This window comes from Vombatus ursinus, unplaced genomic scaffold, assembly GCF_900497805.2.
Source record: "Vombatus ursinus unplaced genomic scaffold, bare-nosed wombat genome assembly UNPS02014859.1, whole genome shotgun sequence".
Classification (NCBI taxonomy): Eukaryota; Metazoa; Chordata; class Mammalia; order Diprotodontia; family Vombatidae; genus Vombatus; species Vombatus ursinus.
Genome location: NW_020954637.1, coordinates 4,443,614 through 4,468,732, shown reverse-complemented (window position 1 = coordinate 4,468,732; position 25,119 = coordinate 4,443,614). Strand labels below are relative to the sequence as shown.

Sequence of the window (25,119 nt, the reverse complement as noted above, 5' to 3'; positions counted from 1 at the left end):
CCACACACCGCCCCCCCCCATCCTCAGCTTCTGCTTCGGGTGCCCGTACGCAGCCTTCCCTAAAAGGGCAGGCCTGGGCCAGGCTGGCACATAATCCAGAGTCCCACTGAATCACAAGAGTAACTCTGGAAGAAACTTCATAGCAAGGAATGGCAGAGCTGGGGGGGGCCCTTATAGAACCCAGGATGGCAGAGCTGGGAGGGCCCTTAGAACATAGAATGTCAGAGCTGGGAGCGCCCTTAGAGCACAGGATGTCAGAGCTGAGAGGAGCCTTAGAACACAGGATGACAGAGCTGGGAGGACCCTCAGAGCACAGGATGTCACCCTCAGAGCACAGGATGTCAGAGCTGGGAGGGCCCTTAGAACACAGAATGTCACAGCTGGGAGGGGATTTAGAACATGGAATGTCAGAAGTGGGAGAATCCTTAGAACCTGGAATGTCAGAGTTGAAAGGCGCCTTACAGATCATCTAATCCATCGCTCATTTTCTCAATGTGGAAATGGAGGCCTCCCCAGGTGCTGGGTTCTCCTGGTGTTTCTCCTCCCCTGACTCCCAGGCCCCCTTACCACTTGGCTGCCCTCAGACACAGACGCATGTGGCCCTCAGGTAGAAGTCCTTTATTTCAATAACAAAAGTGCCACAATGAAAACTACAGTAGCACAAAAAATAAAAATAAAAATGAACCCCCTTCCCGCAGTCCCCACATCCATCCACACACCTGGTAAGCAGGCTGACAAGCCAGCCAGAGCCCCCCACAGGCCCCCTCCCCAGAAGCCCTGGCCTCTGGCTGCGTGCCCTGAGGGGCTGCTGGGGAGGGGGGTGGTCACTGGCTCCTGGTCTTTCCCTTCCAGTTCTCTTTCTTTGCCTTGCCCCTCCCCCAGCCCCACACAACATGTGGAAACAATCAGGCCCTTCCACATTCCTCTGAAGGATTACCCACCCTCCGATCACTTCCAGCTGGGATACCAGGTTGCCCTTCACCCTGAAACTCCTGAGAACAGAGACAAATGGATGAGGGGAGAAGCAGGGAGGGGAGGAAAGGAGGAGGGGAGGAAGAGGAGAGAAGGGGGGAGGGGAGGAAAGGAGGAGGGGAGGAAGAGGGGAGAAGGGGGGAGGGGAGAAGGGGAAAGGGAGGAAGGGGAAAGGAAAGGAGGAGAAGGGAAAGAAGAGAGGAAAGGGGGGAAGGAAATCAGGGAGAAGGGAAATCCATGGAGAGACAGGAAGAGGAAGGAAAGCAGGGGTGGGAAGGTAAGCACAAGAAGAGAAGGAGGCAGCAGCCACCAAAGGGCACACATCAGATACGATGGCCCGCAGACAGACCGACACGTGCTCTAGGGTTTGGGCCCCAGGCCTACCCTGGGCTGGTCACACTGGCTGGCTGGGCCTTGTTTTTTCAGAAAGGGAGAAGACTTTATTAGAACAGGGTCTGGGTCAGCTAGCTTGGGCTTCTGTCTTAAAAATCCTTCCTGCCTTCTTTCCTCCTCCCCAAAGTTCAGTTGAAATGACCAGGTCCCTGGAGAGTCCTGACCCCTGGGGCCACAGATTTTGCTCAGCTTGGCAGGGTGGCCAGGAGACTGACCACCTGTAGGGAGAGGGGCAGAAGCCCATTCAGCTCAGGGCAGAAGAAACTACTGTTTGACCCAAATTGGGAAATACAACAGATAGTGCAGGCTGTCCTGGGCTCTCCCAAGGGCTCCTGGGCTTTTTGGGGTCTCAGACTTTAGCTGGTTCTAGTTTTGAGCCTCTTGGTTGACCTGGGGTGGGGGCTCAGTGGACTCTCAGGGAATTGGTCCAAATGCAGAGGGAGGGGTGTGGTGTGTGTGAGAGAGAGAGTGTGACTGTGTGTGTGAGTGTGACTCTGTGTGTGTGTGTGTGTGTGTGTGTGTGTGTGTACACACGGGTGGGTGGCCTTGAAAGCCAGTCAGACACTTGGTGGGAATTCTTTGTGGAAAAAAGAGGTTCTCCTTAGGGCAGAGCCCTAGATAAGGCACGAGAGGACCGAAGGCCTGGGCTGAGATGGTACTAAGGTCATGGTGGGTAGGGGGTGAGGGTGGGGAACCAATCCAGCCTTCCTTAGAGGCAGGAACCACAAACCCCAGAGGCCCTACTGGCATGGGGAAGAGGAGTCTAGAGGCCTACAGTGCACAAGAGGTCATTTGGGCCCCACAGATAGCTTAGGGTCAGCCAAGGGCAAAGAGGATAGATGCTAGGATGTTTCAGCTTAAGACATAGTGGCCAAGAGGGGTTTTCTGACCCCCTACTTTCTCTAACAGGATCCTAGGCAGACTGTCAGCACAGCCAGGGGACCCAACTCTAGCTGGGCTTGGTGTGGGGCTGACCAGAGTGATGAATGCTGAAATGGCTGGCACTTGGAAGGGCCGAGGGCAGCAGCCAGCAACGATATGTGTCAGTCACACTACAAAGAGGAAGAAAACAAGGGCAGTGAAGCCTAGGAGGCCCAGGCTCTGAAGCTACACTCATCCCTTTTTTATGGGGCTGGGAGGTTTGTGGTTTTTGCTGGCAAGATGCAGAGGACCTAAGTCATCCCGCTCCCCAGCCTCTCCTCCTACTATAAATTCCCTTTAGAAATGGACCACAGGTGGATGGGATTATCTTCCCTATTCCCATCCCCTTCTGGGAAAGCAGAACCTTGCTGAGGGCTCTCACTGGCTGAGCACAGGGTGGGGGCTTTAGGATTTAGGTGCTAAGGAAAGGGAAGGAGGGACGGTGCCAGAGACTGATTTTGCCATCTTGAATCTCTCCTCCTCATCTCCTACCCTCATCTCTACTTAATGGGACTTCTGGGGAGTCATGGTCTCAGCTCAGCACTACCAGCCCCAGCCTCAACTCAGCAGCCAGTGGAGGGGGCTGGAAGAGAGTTGTCACTGTGGGGCTTCCCTTGTCCACAGGTTATTTAAAAAAACATAATAAATATACCAATCCTTTCTTTAAAAAAAAAAAGTGTTTTAAATGCATTTTTCCCTGAAGGTTTCCAGTGTATTCCACAATGTTCCAAAACGAATTTCCCCAAAATAGAGATTTTTAAAGCACTTAACACTGCGGTGTTTGTGGGTGTATCCGTTGTCATCCAGCACAGGTGGGGCAAGTGACACACAACAAAGCTAATTCCCTGCCCTTGCCCCCAAGCAGCCGGACAGACACACAAACACCTGTCATGGCCATTGCAAGAGTTGACTCACAAGTGATTTGCAATTACAGGGTTTTCACAGTGGATCCAATCTCTGGTTGGCACCAAAAGCCCATGGTTTTGGACCCCTTCCCATGAAGAGCTTTTCGAAGGTGGAGAGGGAGGGTGCTTGGGCAAGGAGGAGGGCCAGGGCAACGCCTTCAATACTGGACAGACGGGGCGAACTATTTCATTCCCTCCCTCTGGCCCTCCCCTCCCCTCCCCCCCAGGGTCTTTGTCCTGCCTGTCCTTCCCATAACTCCCCATCCGTCTCCTTCCACCTGGATTCACCTCTACCAGACTTCACACTTTCGATGGGGGTTCATAGGGGAGCCAGGGGCGCAATGGAAGTGTTCTGAGAACTCCTTGGAGTTGGAGACGGTGCCGATGACCCGGAAGCGAGAGGGGCTGTGGGGATCTGTGATGAGGCCTTCGTGCGAGCTCTCAGGGGTACGGACTGAGCACCAGACCTGCATTGTAGGGAACAAGTGGGAGAGGTCAAGGTGACTGGAGATGTGGACAGAGTCAGGACAGTGTGCCTTCTTTTCCTGCTCTGGAGTTTTAAGAAGAGGAGAGGTGGTATGATATAGTAGCAAGATTGGAGCATCTAGAATTATGGGTCCTGGGTTCAAATCCCAGCTCTGCCTTTTATTAACCAAGTAACGTTGAGTGAGTTGCTTAACTTCTTAGGACCTCAGTTTTCTCATCTGTAAAAAAGGAGGTAATTAAATGAATGTGGCTTGTAAAGTCCTTTTTCTGGGGGCAGGGGCAATGGGGGTTAAGTGACTTGCCCAGGTCACACAGCTAATAAGAGTTATGTGTCTGAGGCCAGATTTAAACTCAGGTCCTCCTGAATCCAGGGCCAGTGCTCTATCCACTGCCCCACCTAGCTGCCCCTGTAAAGTCCTTTTTTAGCTCTAAGATCTAATAATAATTAATAATAATAATAATAATTTATATAACTCTTTAAAGTTTTACAAAGCACTTTAAAAAACCCAGTGGGGTAGGTGCTATTAATATCTTCATTTTACAGATATGGAAACTGAGGTTGGCAGAATTTAAATGACTTGCCTACTGTCATGCAGCTAATGGATGTGTCTGAACCAGGATCTGAATCCAGATCTTATTGGCCTCCCCATTCAATGCTATATCCATTATGCCACACTGCCTTTTTCGAGGGTGGTCCTTCTAGCCCTTGGAAGACTGCCAGGGAGAAGGCAACACAGGAGAAGTGCTTGGTGTGTGGGAGAAGGAAAAGAGGCAGGGATGGGGTCTGCCATCCCCACCTGTCTATATCCTCTTTCTTCTTTGGGACTTCAGACTCCCTACTGCATTCCCAAGTCTTCACTAGACATGGTGGTCTGGGAGAATCAACATTCTCACAGTTTTAGAGCTGGAAGGGACCTTGGAAGTTATGTGATGCAGCCGCTCTCACTGCCTCAGTTCCCTCCTCTGTAAAATGGGGATAATAACGGCCCCTACCTCCCACGGTTGTTGTGAGGGTCAAGGAGATAATAATTGTAAAGCACTTTGCAAACCTTAACTACACAAATGAGGAGGCTGATGCAGAGGGCCATCAAAGACTTCCCAAGGTCATACAAGCAGACTGTGACGGTGGCTCTGGGTTCAGTCCAGTCTGCCTGGGAGTCTGCTCTGGAGTATAATAGCACTTTAATTAAGGTTTGTGAAGGGTTTTGCAAACACTATCTCATCTGATCCTCACTGCCACCCTGAGAGGTGGGTGCTATTTTATTCCCATTTTATAGATGAGGACACTGAGGCAGACAGAGATTGCGTGACTTGTCTCTGGTCGCACAGCTCTGAACTCGGGTCTTCCTGACTCCAAGTTCAGCCCTGTAAGTGCCTTCCACGGTTTCCCACGGCCTCTGCTCTGCTCACTCTCCCTCCACCGGATCTCAAGGGTTGCCCTGATTGTGCTTGGCAGACATATGCTCAAGAAGACAGACCAGAGAACCCACCTGAGCAAACCCAAGGAAGAAGAGTTGGTTGTTGGTGAGGCCCAGGGTTGGCAGAGTCTCCTCCTCCCCATTCTTCTGCACCCAGTTCTGATAGGCCTGTGAAGGGCAGAGAAGAGATCTTAGTGGTCCTGCAGAACAGGGAGCTGAGGCACAGCACTCCGAGGCTGACGGCAGTGACTGGACCCAGAGACTTTGGGGGACCTTGGCCCAGCCTGCCAAGAAGAGGGCTCATTCACAAATTCATTCGGAGGGCCCCCCTACTACTCGCCAAGTGCTGGGTATGCAAAGACAAAAACTGACAACCTCTGCCCACAAGGCGCTTCCATGCAATTAGTAGTTAGTCACTCAACAAACACCAAGTCCTACTGCGTGGTAGGCACAGGGGCAACATCCAAAAATGTCCCTGGCCTCCTGTCTTTTTCTCACACTCCCTATAGCTAAACGGTTATTCCCACCCCACCCCTCACACATGTTCCCTTCTCTCTACTCACACCTTAATTCAGGACTTCTAGACCAGAGGTATCAACACCTCTGGTGGGCTCCAAATGTGGCCCACAACACTCCCACGTGAACCAGATTAAGACGTAATTGGGAAATATTTTACAAAATAAAGTACAATAAAATACAGATAAAAATACATTTTAAAACTAATTATGCATGCGGACCCATGGCCCCTGTTTTTATCTGAGTTTTGATATTGCTGCTCTAGACTTAAAAAAAATTTAGTCTTTGTTATTCTGAGTTTGAAAAATAGCAACAAACGTGAATGTTTCTGTGTACAAAGAAGAACAGAAAAAGAGGACTGTATATGAAACCACGAATTTCTATGTCTAGCTTGTCTCCTTTTAGCAAGATATAAATCCAACATGTTAATTTCAAAGCTGTCCTGCTTATCTGTGTTTCCCTCTGAATGTCCTTCTGTCCTCTTCTTCCTCTTCTTTAAATGATTTTTTCTTCCTTTTGCTCTTTTTCGGGCACTATTACCACCAGCCTTAATAACTCACCCCCCTCCAATTAAAAAAAAAAATCAATTGGGGCAGCTAGGTGGCGCAGTGGATAGAGCACTGGCCCTGGAGTCAGGAGGACCTGAGCTCAAATCTGACCTCAGACACATAACACTCACTAGCTGTGTGACTCTGGGCAAGTCACTTAACCCCAAATGCCTCACCAAAAATAAATAAATAAAAATCAATTCTCTCTTATAACGAATGAGTGAAATCAATCAAAATAAACTCATCCAAAAATGTATGTTTCATTGTATTGGACATTAGAGGCAACAGGGAGGTCCTGAAGGTTCCAAGCAGAGGACAGACCCTGCGAGACCTGTAGCTTAGAAGGATTTTTTTTCCCTTCCTCTTTCTCTCCCACTTTCTTTGCTCTCTCCTTTTCTTCCTACTCTTTCACTCCTTTGCTGCCTCTTCTCCTGGTTATTCATTAGACCTGCCTGAAATCCCCAGGGAAATCTCCTAGCTCTCCGGGGGTCTCTAGCAGTGACTTCTGAGCTGGTCAGGAGGGGGAATGATGAAGGGGTGCTTACTGGGACCCCTGTCTTCTGCTCCCCGGCTTTCCTGCCTTTCTGGAACAACCCAAGGGGGTTCAGAGAAAACGAGAATCCTGCTCCCTCAGGTGTGCAGCTATCAGAGGAGGGGGCCGATGGATGCTCCACTTACTGCTCAGCCTGCAGCAGTTCCCCCAAACCTGTTTATTTGTGCCTTTTTGGAGCTCCCAAGTTCACGCTGCTCACCCTGCCCCTTCTCCAGAACCCTCAGTATCTGCAGTCTTCCAGATTAAAAACTTCCACTGTAGAATCTTCCTCCCTTTCCCCTGTTCCCTTGTGCTCTTGCCCCTCAAATTAGGTCTTCCCTTATGAGAATTAAAATGCATCTACTGCTTTTAGCATCGCTGGCTGGCCTGCCTCCTATTACTGCTCTCAATTTTGTACACTGAGAGGCAGAGGGGCGTGGTAGGTAGAACACAGGTCTTGGGGTCAGGAAGCTCCAGGTTCAAGTTCTGTCTTCAACACAAGGGGCTGTTTGACCTGGGCAAATCACTTGACCTCTCACTGCCCTCTAAGCCTATAAAGTTGCAAGAAAGGAGCTGACCTTAATTAGCAGAAGGAGACTGATAATAATGAAATCATCAAGTCAGTACAAAAACAAAATCTGGTCTGTGCTCCAGTCAAACTGGATTCCTCTGTCCCCCCAAAACACATTCTACGGAATTCTACCCACAAATTCCCTAAGCCAGAAGTGCATCCCCTGCCTGTAACATGCCCTGCTGGATTCCTACCCACTCCTCAAAGCTCAGTTCAAATCCCTCCTCCTCCATGAAGCCCTCCTTGATCTTTCCTGTAGGCAATATACAAGAGTTGATTTTTACATAGCTCTTTCAGACTTTTAAAGCGTTTTACATGTGTTATCTCCCTTAATGTTCAAAACAGCCATGTGAGGTAAGGACTGCAGGTATTATTATCGTGTCTTTTTTTTTAGCTGAAGAAACCAAGGATATTGATTAATTTCATTTTTGCTTATTTCTTCCACCTCTACTTATCTACGTGTATGTAGGATTACAGCTTTAGAGCACGATGAGATCTTCAAAGCCACTGAGTCCACCCCCCTTGAGGAAGAAATTGAGGCAGAGAGGTTAACTGACTTGTCCAGGGTCATAACAGCTAGCAGGTATTGGAGATGGGATTTGAATCCAGGTCTTTCGTTATGACTCCAAGTCTAGTAGTCGGGGGCTATCTCCAGTCATCCTGATCTATATCTGGCCACTGGACCCAGATGGCTTGGGAGGAGAAAGCAAGGCTGGTGACTTTGCACAGCCTCCCTCACTTCAATCCAATTTGCTTGCACGTCATGGCATCATCTCCCTGATGTCATGGTCCTCTTCAAGAAGGAAGGACAAACAACAATAAGTCTAATATTCTATCCACTACAATATATAGACTATACCATGCTGCTTCTGATAGAATGGAAGCCCCCTGAGGGTAGGCAGGGACAGTTCCATTTTTGTCCTCCAAATTTTAGCACTTGGCATGGTGACTGACATGTGGCAGATGCTTAATCAATGCTTGCTGACTGTTTCAGAAAGGCAGAGTGAGTTGCCCATGATCACACAGCTAGTAGATGTCAGAAGCAAGATCTGAACCCAGGTTTCCCTGGCTCCAAGCCCAGTGCTCTCATCACTACACAAAGCTCTCTCTCATAAACTCCCTCATCAAGGCTGACCTGGAACATGGTTCTGTACCTCTTCAATGTATCAATCATCTAATATTGTGTATTACATTTGTCCGTAAGGGTATGTTGTCTATCCCTCCGCTGTGTGAGGGCAGGGACCATACCTGTATTTGTATCCCCAATGTCCAGCCTGTCCCATAGTAGGCAGTTAATAAATATATATTGATTTGAAATATTTAAGAACTCTGAATAAGCTATGACCAATCATGATTAGAGAGGATCCATGATGAAGCTCCCCGAGTTGATGGACTCAGGATGTAGCAAGCAACATACAATTTTGGACATGGCCAACATGAGAATTTGTTTTGTTTGATTATGCCATTACCAAAGGGATATTTTTTTCTCTCTCCTACCCCCCCAAAATGGGAGGGGATGAAGGTGGAAGGGAAAGAAAATATAGTTGTTAATTGAAAAAAAAAATTAAGTTAAAGCTCCCACCCCCAAATAAATTAACTGAATGACTGATTTTCCTTAGCCCTAGCACAAGGAAGGCACCTAGTTATGTTTGCTGGGTGAATATCTTATCCCTCCCAGTAGATTTCGCAAAAAGGCAGAAGCTGCCATGTCCCAAAGAAATAAAAGAAAAAGGATCCATGAAAATATTTATAGCAGCTCTTTTGGTGGTGGCAAAGAATCAGAAACTGGGAGTGCCCACTAAGTTAAGAATAGCTAAATGAGTTGTGGTATATGGATGTGATGGAACTCTATTGGGTTGTAAGAAATGATGAAGGGGACAGTTTCAGAACCTGGGATGAACTGGTACAAGGTGAAGTGAGCAGAACCAGGATATACAGATATATAGATATCTATCTATACACTATATAGATACTATATATACAGTATAGATATACATAGAGTTTTATAGTAACAGCAATGTTGCAAAGATAATTAACTGTGAAAGACATAGGAACTATGCTCCACAAAATGACCAACCATAATTCTAGAGGATCAATGATGAAGAATGTTACTCACCTCCTTGACAGAGAGATGATAGATTCACTATGTAGAATGAGACATATATTTCTGGGACATGGACAGTGTGGGAATTTGTTTTGCTTGGCTATGCATAATTATTACAAGGATTTTTTTCTTTTTTTTGTTTTTGTTTTTTGTTCTGTTCTAATGGTGGGGAGGAAGGAGAGGGAAAGAAAATAAATTTTTGTTAATTGAAAACAACTAAATTAAAAACAAATAACTCCTACCCCCAATTTTAATTTGTACCTACTTTAGTACCAGGTATAGTGCTTGGGACATAATAGATGCTTAATAAATGTTTGTTCAGTGAGGGACACCATCCCAGAAAAATACGTCTGGTCTCTCCTTGTTTCAGAGGAAAAAAAAAAACCCAAACCACTGCTAAACCTCCGCTCAGCTCTTACCCTATAGGCGGCCTTGAGACCCCCATTGTCAGCGATGTTCTCTCCCAGGGTGTGGCGGCCATTCACTGCCTCTCCGTTGACTGTATAGTTGCTGTACTGCTCCACCATGCACTCAGTCTGCTGCTTGAATGCCTCCACTGAGGAGTTCTTCCACCAGGGCCGAAGATTGCCATCTTTGTCATACTCTCGACCTAGGGTCAGAGAGAGGAGGCTTGAGAGGAGGAACCCATCCTGGGCCAGGGATCTTGCCTCTTCCTCTCCCCTCTTGTCAGCAGAAAGAACCTGTGTGCTTGAAGCATATGGTATCTAGGGCACCATACAATTGTAGCTATGGTACCATATGGTACTATAATGCTACTAGACTATATGCCCCATGAGGACAGGGTTTTGTCTTATCTAAGCTTTGAGTCTTCTTTTAAGAAAAATATTATTAATAATAGCTAACATGTATATAGCACTTAGGGTTTGAAAAGCATGTTATTACATATATTATTTGATCCTCACAACAATCCTGTGATGTGGGTGTTTTATCCCTATTTTACAAATGAGGAAAAGGAGACAGAGAGATTAAAGGGTTTTCCAAGGGTCACACTGCTAATAAGTTCTGCACATAGAAGGTGGCTGATAAATGTTAACTGAATTATTGGTTTCCCCGGGGTGGCTGGGATGTCTCCTGAGGAACAGAGGGTCATGTCCTCATCATTAATCAATGTGGCTCCATCGGCACCGAGTACCTGAGATGCACCATAGGTCTTTGGCCCATAAATAGCCTTCATAGGGGACATAGAAGCTCTTTGGATTGTTACCATTAAGATAAAACTGAATCTCTTCTGCCTTCTTACTGAGCCAAGAATCCTGCATTTCTCCGAGCTTCATTTGCACTTTACTCTTGATGGAGTTAAACACTGCCTTCTCAGAGATGGACAGACTATCCTGCTGGTAAACCCTGCAGAGTTCTTGTTTTTCATTTAGCAGCTTCTGAATTTCCCCATCATTTTCATCAAACCAAACCTGATGTTTGCAAGTGTTCTGGCCCAGATGAGTAAATGCTGTGCTGTACACCAAATCTCTGAAAGCTGCCCACTCCTTTTCTGCTCCACTGTTGCCAACCATGTATTGGCTCAGCTTTCCCTCCAAGTTAGCAATGAACTCTTCCCGCTTGGAGAAGCACCTTAATCTGTTGACATTAAGTCTTCTGGTAGTTGGTAGTTGTCATGCTTTGGGTATACTGCTTTTGTTGAATGCGAGTATTTATCTTGGAGAGGATAAGTCTACGATTGGTCCAGCACTCTGCACCACACATCACCTTCATCACTCTCTTGTTTCTTCTTCTTATAATGACATAGTCTAATGTTTGCTGTGAGGGTGCATCCATGAAATTTTATTGCGTTTAGGTAAAGAGAAGACAGTACTGATTGATTCTTTTTTTTCTTTTTGGTGAGGCAATCGGGGTTAAGTGACTCACCCAGGGTCAACACAGATAGTTAAGTGTCAAGTATATGAAGCCAGATTTGAACTCAGGTCCTATTGACTCCAAGGCAGAGCTCTATCCATTGCACCACTGAGCTGCCCTGAGAAAACAGTATTAATGAAGAGAAGATCATAAGATGTACAAGTCTTCAGTAGTAAGTAACTAGTGATGTTTCTGACTGCATGTCTCTCAAGCACTCCCTGCCATGCCTGGTAGTCTGTGTCTACTCTGGCATTCAAGTCACCCAGAATTATAAGCTTGTCCTCTTTTGGCACACTGATGATGAAGGTCTCCAGGTCTTCATAAATTTTTTCTTTGACCTCATCAGGGTTTCTCATGGTGTGAGCAGATGCACCGATGATGATGGAGTGGCGTTTTCCTGCAAGTGGCAATTGCGTTGACATGAGTCTGTTATTCACTCCTTTCGGAAGGCATATGAGCTTGTCAACTAGATTAGTTGTGATTGTGAAACTTATGCCACCTTCAAGGTGCTCCTCATCACTGCATTCACTCCAGAAAACACATGTATCTAGTGCCAGCTTCAGTAAGCTGGCCTTCATCTACCAGGCTTGTTTCACTCAGGGCTGCTATTTAGATGTGATACCTGCTGAGTTCTCTCACAAGAGCTGTTTGTCTTCCAGGTCTACTGGATTTCACATTGTCCATAAGCATGCACACATTACATGTACTGATAGTGGAATCATCTTTGCAAAAGTTTTTGTACATTTTTTGTGTTTTGATCACAAGGTGGGATCCCCACCTGCCATGGTAATCAGACTAGGGTTGGGTGAAGCAATTTTAGGGCACCTTTAGGGCACCTCCTCACGCCAGGAGGTGAGCTGTGAAGTCCTTCAAAATGGCAGCTCAGACACCCAGGAGGCTGTTGAATCCCACTGCTGCTTCAGTCCAGTGAGAAGACAACATTATAGCCTGGGACGCCTGCATACAGGATTATGACTACAGATCCCAGTGTATCCACACCTGCTACTTTGTCACTTGCCTGTAGCCACAGGCCTTTGAGGTAGGTAAAAATGGCAAAATGATATGGGTGATGCCTTTTGATTTGCACATAAACTGAATTTAAGTGAGGCAGAGTTGCATAAAGTTATTGGCCTCACTCCCTCTTCCAGTCATTGAAGACCAGTGGCAAGACGAAAGTTGAAATGACTGGTGATGGCTTGGGATGCAGTGGATGACCTTGGCATCTTCGATATCTAACCAAATTCTAAGTGCTCCATAGTGCCCGCTTCAGCTGCCTTCATGGACACTGGAACAAACGGGAGTCTTCAGGCTTGGAGTAGACACCCTCCCAAGTCACACAAGAGCTTGAGAGCCTTTGGTTACTTTCAACCTGGTTTAGTCTGTCTGCCAAAACGGTTTACCAAGGTGTGGCCTCTGTACGGCATACAGCTTCTTGGAGCCACAGGTGAGATCCACTGAATCAGGTGGACCCCAAAGGTGGATGAGGGCTAGTCTTCCCTGAACACATCCTATACCCTAGTAAGCAAGGAATGTTATGAACAATAAAAAGGGGTGTTTTTAAGCTAATGGATATAAAGTTTGTCTCAAACCCTGAAGCCCTATATAAATGTCAGAAGTTCTGTTATTATTACTACCAACAAACTAGATCAGTGAAAAGAGCAGGATCGAAGAACGACCTCGCTTCCTCTTGGGAGTTCATGGGATAAGGATGCTCTGCAGAGGATGGAAAGCTTTGGAATGAGAATCGATGAACAAAGATGGCTACATGAGAACCGAAATTCAAGATAAGTAGGGAGATAATAACATTTGGCTGCCCTCGATGAATTCAATTCAACAGGACCAGGCAAAATAATGGAAGCCTCCATCCTCAGGCTGGTTGTAAGTACTTGCAGACGTTATTGTACAATGATCAACTGTGGGCGACTTACCTATTCTCCTCAGCAATACAATGATATAAGACACTTCTGAAGGACTTAGGATGAAAAATGCTATCTACATCAGAGAAAGAACTGATGGAGTCTAAATGCAGATGGAGGCGTACTTTTTTACACTTTCTTTTTTTTGTTTTTTTCTCTTTTTTTTTTGGTCTGTGTTCTAATATGTGGCTAATATGGAAATATGTTTTGCATGACTGCACACATATAATCTCTATCAAAGTGCTTGCCTTCTCAAGGAGGGAGCAGGGGAGGGACAGAGGGAATTTTGAATTCAAAAATTGTTTTAAAAAGCATGTTAAAAATTATTTTTACATGTAATTGAGAAAAAAATAAAAACATTCTTCAAAAAAAGAAAGAAGAACTTGCAGATGTGATGGTTTAACCACTGTTAACCATTGCTGAAAGACTGTGGAGGAGAGAAGCACCAGAGAACTGGAGAAAGGCTGATGTTTTAATTTTCAAAAAGGGAGGAGGGAAGTGTCTGAGAACTGTGGGCCAGTGAGCGTGACTTTTATTTCTGGCAAAATTCTGGGATGGCCTATTTAAGGGATGGCCAGTGAACACCTGAAAAGAGAAGATGTGGCTACAAAGACCCAGCATGGCTTCATAAAGAACAGGTCATGCCAGATTAACTTTATTTCCTTTTTTGACAGGGTTACTAGACTGGCGGATCCAGGGAATGCTGTCAGTCTAGTTCAGCTAGATTTTAGTGAAGCCTTTTGCAAACTTTCTCAGGCTGATTGTGTGGACCAGTCAGAAAGCTTGATTTGCTAGACAATAAAGCAGTTGGGTAGGTTCCATCTGGTTCAATGGCAAGAACCAAAGAGTTAATGCTTCAGTGCCAACTTGGGAAGAGACCTCCAGTGAAGTGACTTAGGAATTTGTGTTTGGCCCTGTCATAGCTGTTTGAGGTTTTTATCCATGATCTGGATAGAGGGAAAGATGGCAGGCTTATGCAATCTATGGACAACATAAAGCTGGGAGAGACTGCTGTGGGATGGTGGGGTCAGGATTCAAAATGATTTTGTGACAGGTTAAAAGAGAGGCCTGAATAGAGGGAACTTAATGTGGATAAATGTCAAGTCTTATATCTAGGTTCAAAAAATTAGCTTCACAAATACAAGACGGGGGAGGTGTGACTGAGGAGCAGTTTTGTTACTATTGTGCTAAATTTAACACAGGCTTAAAAAAAAAACCCTCTGTAGGTAACAGAAGTTTGGATTTTGATACACAATTCTGATTTCCCATCTTCTTTGTACAGAGGGTGCCAAAAGTCTTAGTGCAGTTTTAAGCTTTCACAACTTAAATACAAACACGGGAATACCAATGTTTGTCAAGTTCATAATAAAAATGAAAATGGGAGGGGGACAGATCTACAAGCCTACTTTGAATCTGAGTCAGCTGTGGAACACAGGAACTAAGAAGGCTAACGTGATCTCGGGCCACTTTGAGAGGCAGAGTGTTTAGGACCATGGAGGTGATAATCCCCCTGTACTATGCCCTGGTCAGATCACATCTGGAGTACTCCAGCCAGTTCTGAGGGTCATAATTTGGAAACGACGCTGGTAGGTTGGAGAAGGCCCAGAAGAGGATAACTAAGATGATGATGGGCCTTGAGTAAATTGAAGGAATGAGGCCTGGGGAAATGAAGGAACTGGTTATGTGTGGCCTGGAGAACAGAAGATTTAGTAGGAACAGGATAGCTGGCTTCCAGGGCTATTTGAAGGGCTGTGCAATGGAAGAAAGATGAGACCCGGCTTGGCTCCAGAGCACTGAACCAGCAGCAATGGCTGGGAATTGCAGCGAGGCAGATTTTGGCCTGATGTAAGCAATTAAAGCTTTCTAAAAGCAGGCGAGGCTGCCTCTGGAGGCCTCTGGTTTCCCCTCATTCCCCCAAGTCTTTAAGCAAAGGCTGGATGAGCAAGAGCAAAGTATTTTCTAGAAGGGATCCATATTCAGGTATGGGTTGGACTAGATGTCCTCTGAGGGCCCTTCTGACTTGGAGGGGCTACAATTGTGCGACTGTGCCTTATTGGAACTCTCTCAGTGCCTACCGCAGGGCTTTGCACACAAAAGGTGCTTAATAAGTATTTGCTGAAACAATGTGATTATTATTATGGTTAATTTTATACAACATTTTAATATGCTTATTATATCTTATAACATAATTATTTATTATAATGACTATATTAGAATTATTAAAATCAATGACTATATCAATTGAATATAGATTATTATCAATTTAACAAGAATAATAATTTTGATCTTTATTTTAAGATTGTGTATCCCTTATGTTGCCCAGGCTAGAAGTGCAGGGGCTAATTACTGGCTTGATCCAACTGCTGATCAGTGTGAGTGCTGCGACCTCAGTCCTCTTTAGGTGACGTGATGGCTCCTTCTGCCTGGGAGTCGCCATATTGGTGCTGGGCTTAGTGAGGACCGGTGGTTGGCGGTAAGCTCAGAACTCCCGACCTCAAGCGATCCACCAGCCTCAGTCTCTTCAGTAGCAATGAGTGTAGGCAAGCCCCACTGTGCTTGTGTGTGATTATCACTAGTGAGCTCATTTCACAGATGAGGAAACTGATTCCCAGAGAGGGAATGCCACTTGTCTCAGGGTCACATCATTAGTATTAGAGGCAGGTTTTGAACTCCTGATTTCTTTGTATTGTATCAGCAGCACCATGTGTTTTACTATGTGTGTGCTACTTTACATAGGCTGGTGAAAGTATATGGTGGGCTGGGAAGTTTGGGGGCTTATTTTCAAGGCTTGGTTAAGGTGTCTCTGATTCTGGGCCCCTTACGTCTGGGTAACAGCAAACTCAGACATCAAGATTGGTCTCTGGGAATTAGGGTTTGCTTGGAAGCAAAACCTCATCCCTTCCCTGCATCCAAGGGCAGGCACGCTGGGTCTTGGAAACTTCAGAACAGAGATAGGCAAGAAGATGGGGGAACTCAGACAGGAGAAGGCCCCTGGGACTAACTTACCTTGATCATCAAAGGCGTGAGTCAGCTCATGACCCACAACAACCCCGATTCCACCAAAATTCAGTGACCTGCAGAGCAAGGAAAGAGTTGTTACGCGGTCCCCCAAACTGCTAGTACCCACCCCACTAACATTACCTTGTATCTCTGCTGTAACTGTATGGTCCCTATTTAGATACATTTTATCTCTATTCATTCCCACTCTCATCAGAATGTAAGTTCCTTGTGGGCAGGACTTGTTTTTGCTTTTTTTTTCTTTGTATCTGCATTATTTAGTTTAGCCCAGTGCCTAAGTTAAAAGAAGGGCTTTCTGACTGATTGACTGAAGGGAAGGAGGGGACAGAAAAAGCTGAAATGGCAACAATATGGTCTGGAGGCCTCATACTTGGGTGATGTGCGGGTGTAGAACGGAGCCTGCAAGATTCCAGCTGGAAACACGATCTCGTTCTTGGTGGGTGAGTAGTAGGCGTTCACGGTGGGAGGAGTCATGCTCCACCTGCATGAAACACAAGAATTAAAGTGGCAGAGGTCATTGGTGGGGGAAGCCAAGGATCACTCTACTGTTCTGATGCACAGTTTGGGTCTCCATCACTCACTTTCCTATTATCTTTCCCCCAAACCTTCCCCTTCTCCTACCTTCCCTATTACTGTAGCAGGTACCATCATCTTCCCAGTCTTTCAGGCTCACAACCTAAATGTCATCCTAGATTTCTCCCTAACTCTCACCCTCTACATCCAATATGTTATCAAGACCTGTCAATCTCACCTTTGCAACATCTCTTCTATATGTCTCCTCTCCTCTGACACTGCCCCCACCCTGGTGCAGAGATCCTCATCATCTTCCCACCTTCCCAACAACCTGCTGGTGGGTCTGCTTGCCTCAAGTTTCTCCCCATTTCAATCCATTCTCCATTTGGCCACTAAAGTGAATTTTCCAAAGCTCAGTTCTTGTCAAATCCCCACCCAAACTCAATAAAATCCAGTGGCTCCCTATCACCTACAGGATCAAATGCAAAATGCTCTGTTGGGCATTCAAAGCCCTTCCTAACCTCATCCCCTCCCACCTTTCCAGTCTTCTTACACCTTACTTCTCACCATGTATTCTTTGATTCAGTGACACTGGCCTTCTGGCTGGTCCACAAATAAGATCCTCCATCACTCTCCCCTGGTCATTTTCTTTATCTGTCCCCCAACCGTGGAATGTTCTCCCTCTCAGTTCTAACTACTGACCTCCTTGGCTTACTTTAAGGTCCAATAAAATCCCAACTTGTGCAGGAAGCCCTTCCCACCCCCTCTTAATTCTAGTGTCCTTCCTCTGTTAGTTATTTGCCACTTATCCTGTTGTATGGCTTGTTTGTACATATTTGAATTTGTTTATCTTTTTTTTTTTGGTCTCCCCCATTAGATTGTGAGCTCTTTGAAGGCAGGAACTATCTTTTGTCTTTTTTTTTTGTATCCCCAGTGCAAAGCACAGAGCCTGATACATAGTACGGGCACCTAATAAATGTTTATTGATTGATTGGTGTAAAGTGCATAACAAACCTTAAAGTACTAAGTAAATGCTACTGTCATTGTTTATTATTCAACACTACTTTTTTGGACACTAACCTTGCAATGTAAATACAGTGAATACAATTAGCCCCTTTTGTGTGAGATCACAGGATTTACAGCTGTAATGGCTCTTAGAAATCACCAGGCTATATTCCTTATTTTACAGGAAAATTTACTTGTCCAAGGTGACACAAGTAGTAAGTTTCAGAGCCAGAATTTGAACTCAGGCCTCTGACCTCCAAATCTAGGGCTCTTCTCCCTATACTACCTTGCCTCTTTCTTTTTTACAGAAAAGGAAACTGAGCCTTTGGCAGATGACTTGCCTAGGGTCACACAGCTTTTACAGTGGTAAAGCCAGGGTTAAACTCTGGTTTTCTGACTCCAGGTTCAGTGTTCATTCCCTTATATCTTATGGCTTCACATACTACCTGTGATATCCATGTAGTGCTTATCAGATGCACTCCTGTTCGATGAGCATTTATTAAGCACTGACTCTATACTAAGGACTGGAGATACAAAGGCAAAAACAAAACTATCTGTCCTCAATAAGGTTATATTCTACTGGGTAACACAACATGTACTCAGATGGAAAACAGAGTAGAGAGAAAACACTCAGGTTTCATATGATTATAGGCTTTAGAGCTGGAGAGATGTTGGGGGTCATCTAGCTCAACCTCTTCATTTTACAGATGGGGAAACTGAGTCCTGGAAGGTTAAGAGATTTGCTCAAGTTTGAGTGGCAGAGAGATGATTATGCTTCAAGCACTTTCCTTTCCCAATGGGGTCTTATGGTTACAGCTCCTATGCCTCCCCTATGGGCCCACAAGGAGGATGGAGGGGGTCCAAAGAACTTACTGATCCCTGTTGGGAGCTTTTCTGAGCTGGTCTGCGGTGACTCTGGATGAGAAGTTGAAAAACCTCATGGCATTCTCAAAGTAAAGATCTGGTACGGCATTGTACTGGAAAAGAGAGGGAAGATTTCTGGGACACTCTCAGCAACTTAGAGCACAGTCTCCCATGTCACTGGGCACATTCCCTTTCAGTCAGTCACCAAGCATTTCTTAAGCATGTGCCAGGCACATGTCAAGAGCTGGGGATACAAAGAAAGGCAAAAATAACCCCTGCCCTCAAGGAGCTCACATTCTTACGGGAGAGACAACATGTACAAGATTTTTACAGAATGGAAGATAGATAGATAGATAGATAGATAGATAGACAGACAGACAGATAAATAGATAAGTAAATAAACAAACAAATAGATGAGGGGGAGGTGCTAACAGTGCCAAAGACCAGGAAGGGTCACTTGTGGAGGATGGGATTTGAGCTGAATCTTAAGGGAAGCCAGAAAGTGGAGATGAGGAAGGAGAACATATCAGGAATTGGAGATAATTTAAGGCAGGCATTCCCAGGTCTTATATGCCACAGCCCAGGTTATCTTGAAATATTCTAAAGGAAAAGGTTTCCAAATTATGCTCAAATGATAGAATGAATTATAGCAAATAAATAGTTTGTGAACACTTAAAAAAGAATGAGATGAGCACTAGGAACAAGCTTAGGTTCACTGAGAACAAGTCACACCAGACAAAACTCATTTTCCCTTTCTGATCGGGTTACGAGACAGGAAGAGTGAGGAGAAATCATGCACAACATAATAAACTCGGGTGTTGGTAAGGCATTTGGCATTTGACTTAACTTAAAAACAGCATAATGTTTTTAGGAAGCATGATCACAAAATCAAACCAATAATAGATTACTGTAAGTCATCACAGATTTTAAGGGATAGGTGAAATACAAATATTTCTTCTAAGGAAATATTTCAGTTTAAGGTTCAGTTTAAAGGAGAGATTTACCAGATGTTCCGACTACGGTTTGTGATCAACATAAAATCTATATCAGATATCCCCTGGTTCCTCAAATTCAAAGGACACTGTGGTTTAGAAGCTGGACCTATTTAACTCTGTCCCTTTAAAATTTCAAGTTCAAGTCCCACTTTCAAGTTCTGAGAGGCTGGAAGGGGAGATTTTTCTGGGAACCAAAGAGTACTGGAACAAGGAATGGTTCGGTCCCGGGCATCTTTGGAGCCATGTTCTTGACATTCCAATAATGCCCCATGGGGACCGCGTCCCTGCTTCTTCCAACACCCCAAACTTCCAAGGAATTCTGATCGCTTAGAATGAAGTCATGGGGAATTCATTTGGCTAATAGTTCTAGGGAGACATTCAAGATTAATAGAGCTGAGAATTGAGATGCTAAATCAGAACGAGCCTCAGAGGTCATCTCATCTATTGGGTCCCTGAACAGAAAATCCCTCTGCAATATCCCCACCAAGTCATCCAGACTCCACATGGAGACTTCGAGCAAGCAATAGGCTGCCATCTCTCTGAATGGCCTTGGGCCTGCTCAGTCCTCAAATACCAAAGCAGGTTGATTCATCTAGAAATGACTATGCCTCAGCCCAAACCCCCCTCCCCCCCCAGTGCCCCTTCAATGATCAAGGTCCTCCTTATTCTTTAGAGCACAACTCAATTGTCACCTCTCCCAGGAATCTTCCTCTGAGGCCCCATTGGTAATGATCTTCCACTTTGGACCTCATAGACCATTGTGCTCTGTGAGGTTTTCAGCTCTCTGGTGCACACATTTAATGCTGTGTATTAGAGCTGCCTCCTCTAGTGTAATGTGAGCTCCATGAAGGCAGGGACAATGACTTCTATAAACTGTCTCTTCTAGTGCCTGGCATAATATTCTACATTAATAAACGAATGTTGAATTGTATGGCCCCAAATTTGAATAGCTCCTGAATGTACAGCCTTTGGGTACAATCCTGACTCTACCTCCTAAGTCTGCCCTGGGAGAGGTAGCCCCAAAAGGGATTCCACAGCACAAAAGAAAGTTTCCAACACAGTGAAGAACCAACCATGAAGCCAACTCACATCATTGAAGACCTTGTCCAACTCCTTGGGATCCATGATGAAGTTGGGGTAACCAATCATATTGTAGATTGCATCCGCCTGGTTTGGGAGGCAAACAATGGGACATGTTCAGCGCTGACGGTGCTCAGCAAGAGACACCTTGGTGGAGGGCAGCTGTTCTCAAAACATGGTCCAGAAAACTCGTTAAGGGGTCTGTGAAGTCAAAACTATTTTCCAAATGATGCTAAGACTTCTAATTTCTAATATGGTAACTACTGATAAATATAACCCACATAAACAAAAGCTCTTTGTGGGACAGTCCTCAACAATTTTTAAGAATGTGAAGGGGTCTTGAGACCAAAATGTTTGAAAACTGCTGTTTTAGTCTACAGAACAATGGGACTGAGATCAGAGAAACTGGGTTCAAATTGTAACCCTGACACTGAAGAGCCAAACAAACTATTGTATGTAATAATGGAATGTAATGGAATATTGGTGTGCCACAAGAAATGTCAAAAAGAAGGGGCAGCTAGGTGATGCAATGGATAGAGCTCTGGCCTTGGAGTCAGGAGGACCTGAGTTCAAATCCAGCCTCAGACACTTGACACTTACTAGCTGTGTGACCCTGGGCCAGTCACTTAGCCCCTCACAAAAAAAAAAAAAAGGGACAGATTCAGAGAAGTTCAGGAGGACTCATATGAACTGGTGCAAAGAGAAGCGAGCATCACCAGGAGAACAATTTATACAGTGACTAAAATGTCGTAAAGGAAAACAACTCGGACTTAGCAAGTCCGATCAACGCAATGACCTATCACAACTCCACGGAACCGATGATGGTGCAAGATACCCACCTCCTGACAGAGACAGCATGAAGGAGACATCCATTTCATACAAGACCAGTTTGGGTATTTGTTTTGCTTGATATTGCATATTTTTTACAAGGGAGAACCTTTATTTTTTGATGAGGGAAATGGTTCTGGGGGAGGTAGAAGGGGCGGTGACAGAGATTCAAAACATGAAGAAAGAAGAGTGTTCGTGAAACATTTAAAAATACACAGAAGGGGGCAGTTTGGTGGCGCAGTGGATAGAGCTCCAGCTTTGGAGTCAGGAAGACCTGAGTTCAAATCCAGCTTCAGACACTTGATACTTACTAGCTGTGTGACCCTGGGTGAGTCACTTAACCCCACTGCTTAGCCAAAAACAATAATAATAAGAATAATAAGAATAATAATGAAAATACACAGAAGAAAGTAAAAGAGAGTTCAGAAGGGCTCACAAACAGAGCCGGCTTTTAAACCATGTTTAATTTAATATGTATTTCTTAAAAAGCTGAATCTAATAGAGACTTTAGAATTTCATATACAATCTTCTTTTTCTGTTTTTTTTTTCTATATGGAAATGTTTCTTTTTGTCAAGTTTGTAATAATTTTTAAAAGGAGAGGAAGGGAAAGTTTCTAAGAGCTTCTGCCTTCAGGAGGTCTAAGGTGAGATAAATAGCCTCAAGGCCTAACAGAGGAAATAGACACAGGTTCTCTGAAAACATGAGTCAGTTTACTGAGTGCTCATTAGGTTCCATCAGTGGCTAAGAATGTGGTGAGAATGAGGACAAGGTCGAGGATTAGGTAGTTCCTACACAGGCCAATTAGCTCTGTCCAGAGAAAATGCTACTTTATATGTGTCACAGACTATACCCTTCCCCCACTCTTGGCTACATCACAGGGAGTATGGACAGAGAGTGACTAGCCCAGCACAACTGACCTCCAGTCCTGGAAAAACAACTACAATCACTGGGAGACTGTGGGAAAAGCCATGGATTAGGGATAGAGGACCTGGGTTCAAATCCTGACTCTTCCACTGACTATCTGTGTGTACCTGCAACTCACTTTGCTTCCTAGGCCTGTTTCCTCATCTATAAAATGAAGGGTTTGAATTTAATAACCAACCTAAGGTCTCTTGTAGAGGGCAGCTATGGGGTGCCATAGTGCACAGAGCACCAAGCCTGGAGTCAGGAAGACTCCTCTTCCTGAACTCAAATCCAGCCTCAGACACTTCCTGGCTATGCGGCCCAGGGCAGGTCACTTCACCCTGTTTGCCTCAGTTTCTTCATCTATAAAATGGACTGGAGAAGGAAATGACAAACCACTCCAGCATCTCTGCCAAGAAAACCCCAAATGGGGTCATGAAGAGTCAGACACAAATGAACACAAATGAACAACAACAACAAAGATCTCTTCTAGCTCTACTAGAGCTACTACTACTAGTACTACTACTGCTACTACTACTCCTATTACTACTACTACTACTACTACTACTAGTACTACTACTACTACTACTAGTACTACTACTACTATTACTAGTACTACTACTACTACTATTACTACTACTACTACTACTACTAGCATTTACATAGGGCTTTAAGATGTACAAAAGTGCTTTACGCATGTCATATCACTTTATCCTCATGACAACCCTGGGAATTAGGTGCTAGCTATTGTTATTCCCATTTTATAGATGAGGTAACTGAGGCAAACAAAAGTTAAGCGACTTGTCTAGAATCACACAGCTGGTAAGCGTCTGAGGCAGGATCTGAACTCTCGTCTTCATGACCCCAGACTCAGTGCTTAATCCACTTCACCACCTAGATGCCTACAGGTTAGATGAGGCTTTTGAGGCATGAATTACCTTCTCCTTGGCTGATTTCCGTGTGTCCTCATCCATCCACTGCAGGGTGCTCAGGCTTTCTTCAAATGCTCTCTTGATCTCCAAGATCATTTCACTGGCCTGAGGAACATAGACAGGTATTAACGGAGGCCTGCACAGCCGCCACAATGGGAGGAAAGACTTTCTGTAAGCAGGGAGGTTAACCTCTGGGCATAGTCTTAACCTTTGCAAAGAGGCTCTGCCTCCAAAAAGCTATGACCTTGAGCAAGTCAATCCTTGAGACTCAGTTTCCTCCTTTGTAAAATGAGGAAGCCATATACTTGGGTTCTTAATCCAGGGTCTCTGAACTTGCTTTTTCAAATTATTTTTTTATTTTTATTTTTATTATTATCTTATTTTATTTTTATTATTATTATTATTTTTTTTTTGGCAAGGCAGTGGGGTTAAGTGACTTGCTCAGGGTCACACAGCTAGTAAATGTCATGTGTCTGAGGCTGCATTTGAACTAAGGTCCTCCTGACTCTACTGTGCCACCTACCTGCCCCATGTGAACCTGCTTTTAAAAAAGTATTTTGATAACTATTTCAATGTAATTGGTTTCCTTTGTCATCCTACATGACAAAGGAATCCTATGTGTCATCTTTTAATTTATGCATTTAAAAGCATTTCTGAGAAGGGGTCTGTAGGCTATACCAGCCTGAGTGCCAAGGGTCCAGGACACAAGAACACTAAAGACCCTCTGGTACAGATGATCTCTAAGGTTCCTTTCAGCTCTAACATTTTCTGTTCTCAGGCACCTTCCAGATCTGATTCTGCATTCTGAAATCCTTCCTATCTCTGATGACCGTATGTTCTAAGGTCCCTCCCATCCCTAGCAATCTATGATCTCAAATCCCCTCCTCTGCTGTAAATTGGCTTCAATTCAGAACTTAATAGAATTCAATTCAATTCACTCCAGTATGTATTTATCAAGTGCCTATTATTTGCCATGCTCTGTACTAGGTGCTAGGGACATAAGGACAGAAAAAGAAGTTATAATTCTACCCTCTCTGAATTCTTTAACATTCCATGTTCTCAGGCTTCCTCTATTTCTGACATGTGTGTCCTAAGGTACTTCCCAGCTCTGAATTTCTATGTCCTCAGAGCCCTCCCAGGTCTGGACTTCTCTGTTTTAAACCCTCTTCTCATTCTGACATTTTTTATTCTATGAAAAGCCCAGGAGACACATCTTGGGCTTAAGATGAGTGACTGCTATCGGTGGGGCACCCAGTGATTGGCCTTGACTAGTACTCAGTCTGTAAAGTTTGGCACTGCCAATGGAAAAGCTAAAGATGGAGGCAGGAATGCAAGGCCAAGGACTCCAGAGAAAAACAACAGAATTGATTTGGGAGGTTTAGGAAAATAGCATTTTGGTACATTCACAGAAGGGACCAGACTGGTGTAAAAAGCCTGGAGAGGAGAGGAATGAGGGCAGACCAGATGAGTAGGAAGATCAACTTACTATATTCTTGCTGTCCTCGGCAAAGGTGGCTTTCACAAACATGGCGCCCAGGGCAAAGCCCAGGTTGTTGTCTGTGTCACTCACACAAAACTTCCATCGTGGAAGGCACGTCTGTGAATGCAGAACAAGGGAGGTAAATAACTCCAGTCTAGAGGAAACATGGTGATGTGGATAGAGTCAGAGAACCTGGTGGGTTCAAACCCCGCCTCTGCCATCTACTTACCTGGGTGACCTTGACTTTCCTCAACGGTAAAATGAGGAGATTGCACAAGATAACCTCTGGGATCCCTGAAAGTTCTCAATCCATGAACCTGCGCTTGGCTCATTTGACTTTAGCCAT

General features: G+C 44.9%; 1 protein-coding gene across 2 annotated transcripts in view; it reads right to left on the bottom strand.

The window, feature by feature from the left end:
- Positions 1-1,197: 1,197 nt before the first annotated feature.
- The window catches only part of ECE1 (endothelin converting enzyme 1), a 90,731-nt gene continuing 66,809 nt past the window's right edge, over positions 1,198-25,119 (bottom strand). For both annotated transcript variants that reach the window (XM_027841351.1, XM_027841350.1), the window contains exons 11-19: positions 24,780-24,890; positions 23,300-23,398; positions 20,639-20,716; positions 18,564-18,667; positions 16,543-16,653; positions 16,161-16,228; positions 9,786-9,976; positions 5,168-5,263; positions 1,198-3,658 (exon numbers count right to left, since the gene is read on the bottom strand). In XM_027841351.1, the coding sequence (XP_027697152.1) occupies positions 3,482-3,658; positions 5,168-5,263; positions 9,786-9,976; positions 16,161-16,228; positions 16,543-16,653; positions 18,564-18,667; positions 20,639-20,716; positions 23,300-23,398; positions 24,780-24,890 (1,035 nt within the window). In that variant the 3' untranslated portion in view covers positions 1,198-3,481. The remainder of the gene's footprint in view (positions 3,659-5,167; positions 5,264-9,785; positions 9,977-16,160; positions 16,229-16,542; positions 16,654-18,563; positions 18,668-20,638; positions 20,717-23,299; positions 23,399-24,779; positions 24,891-25,119) is intronic.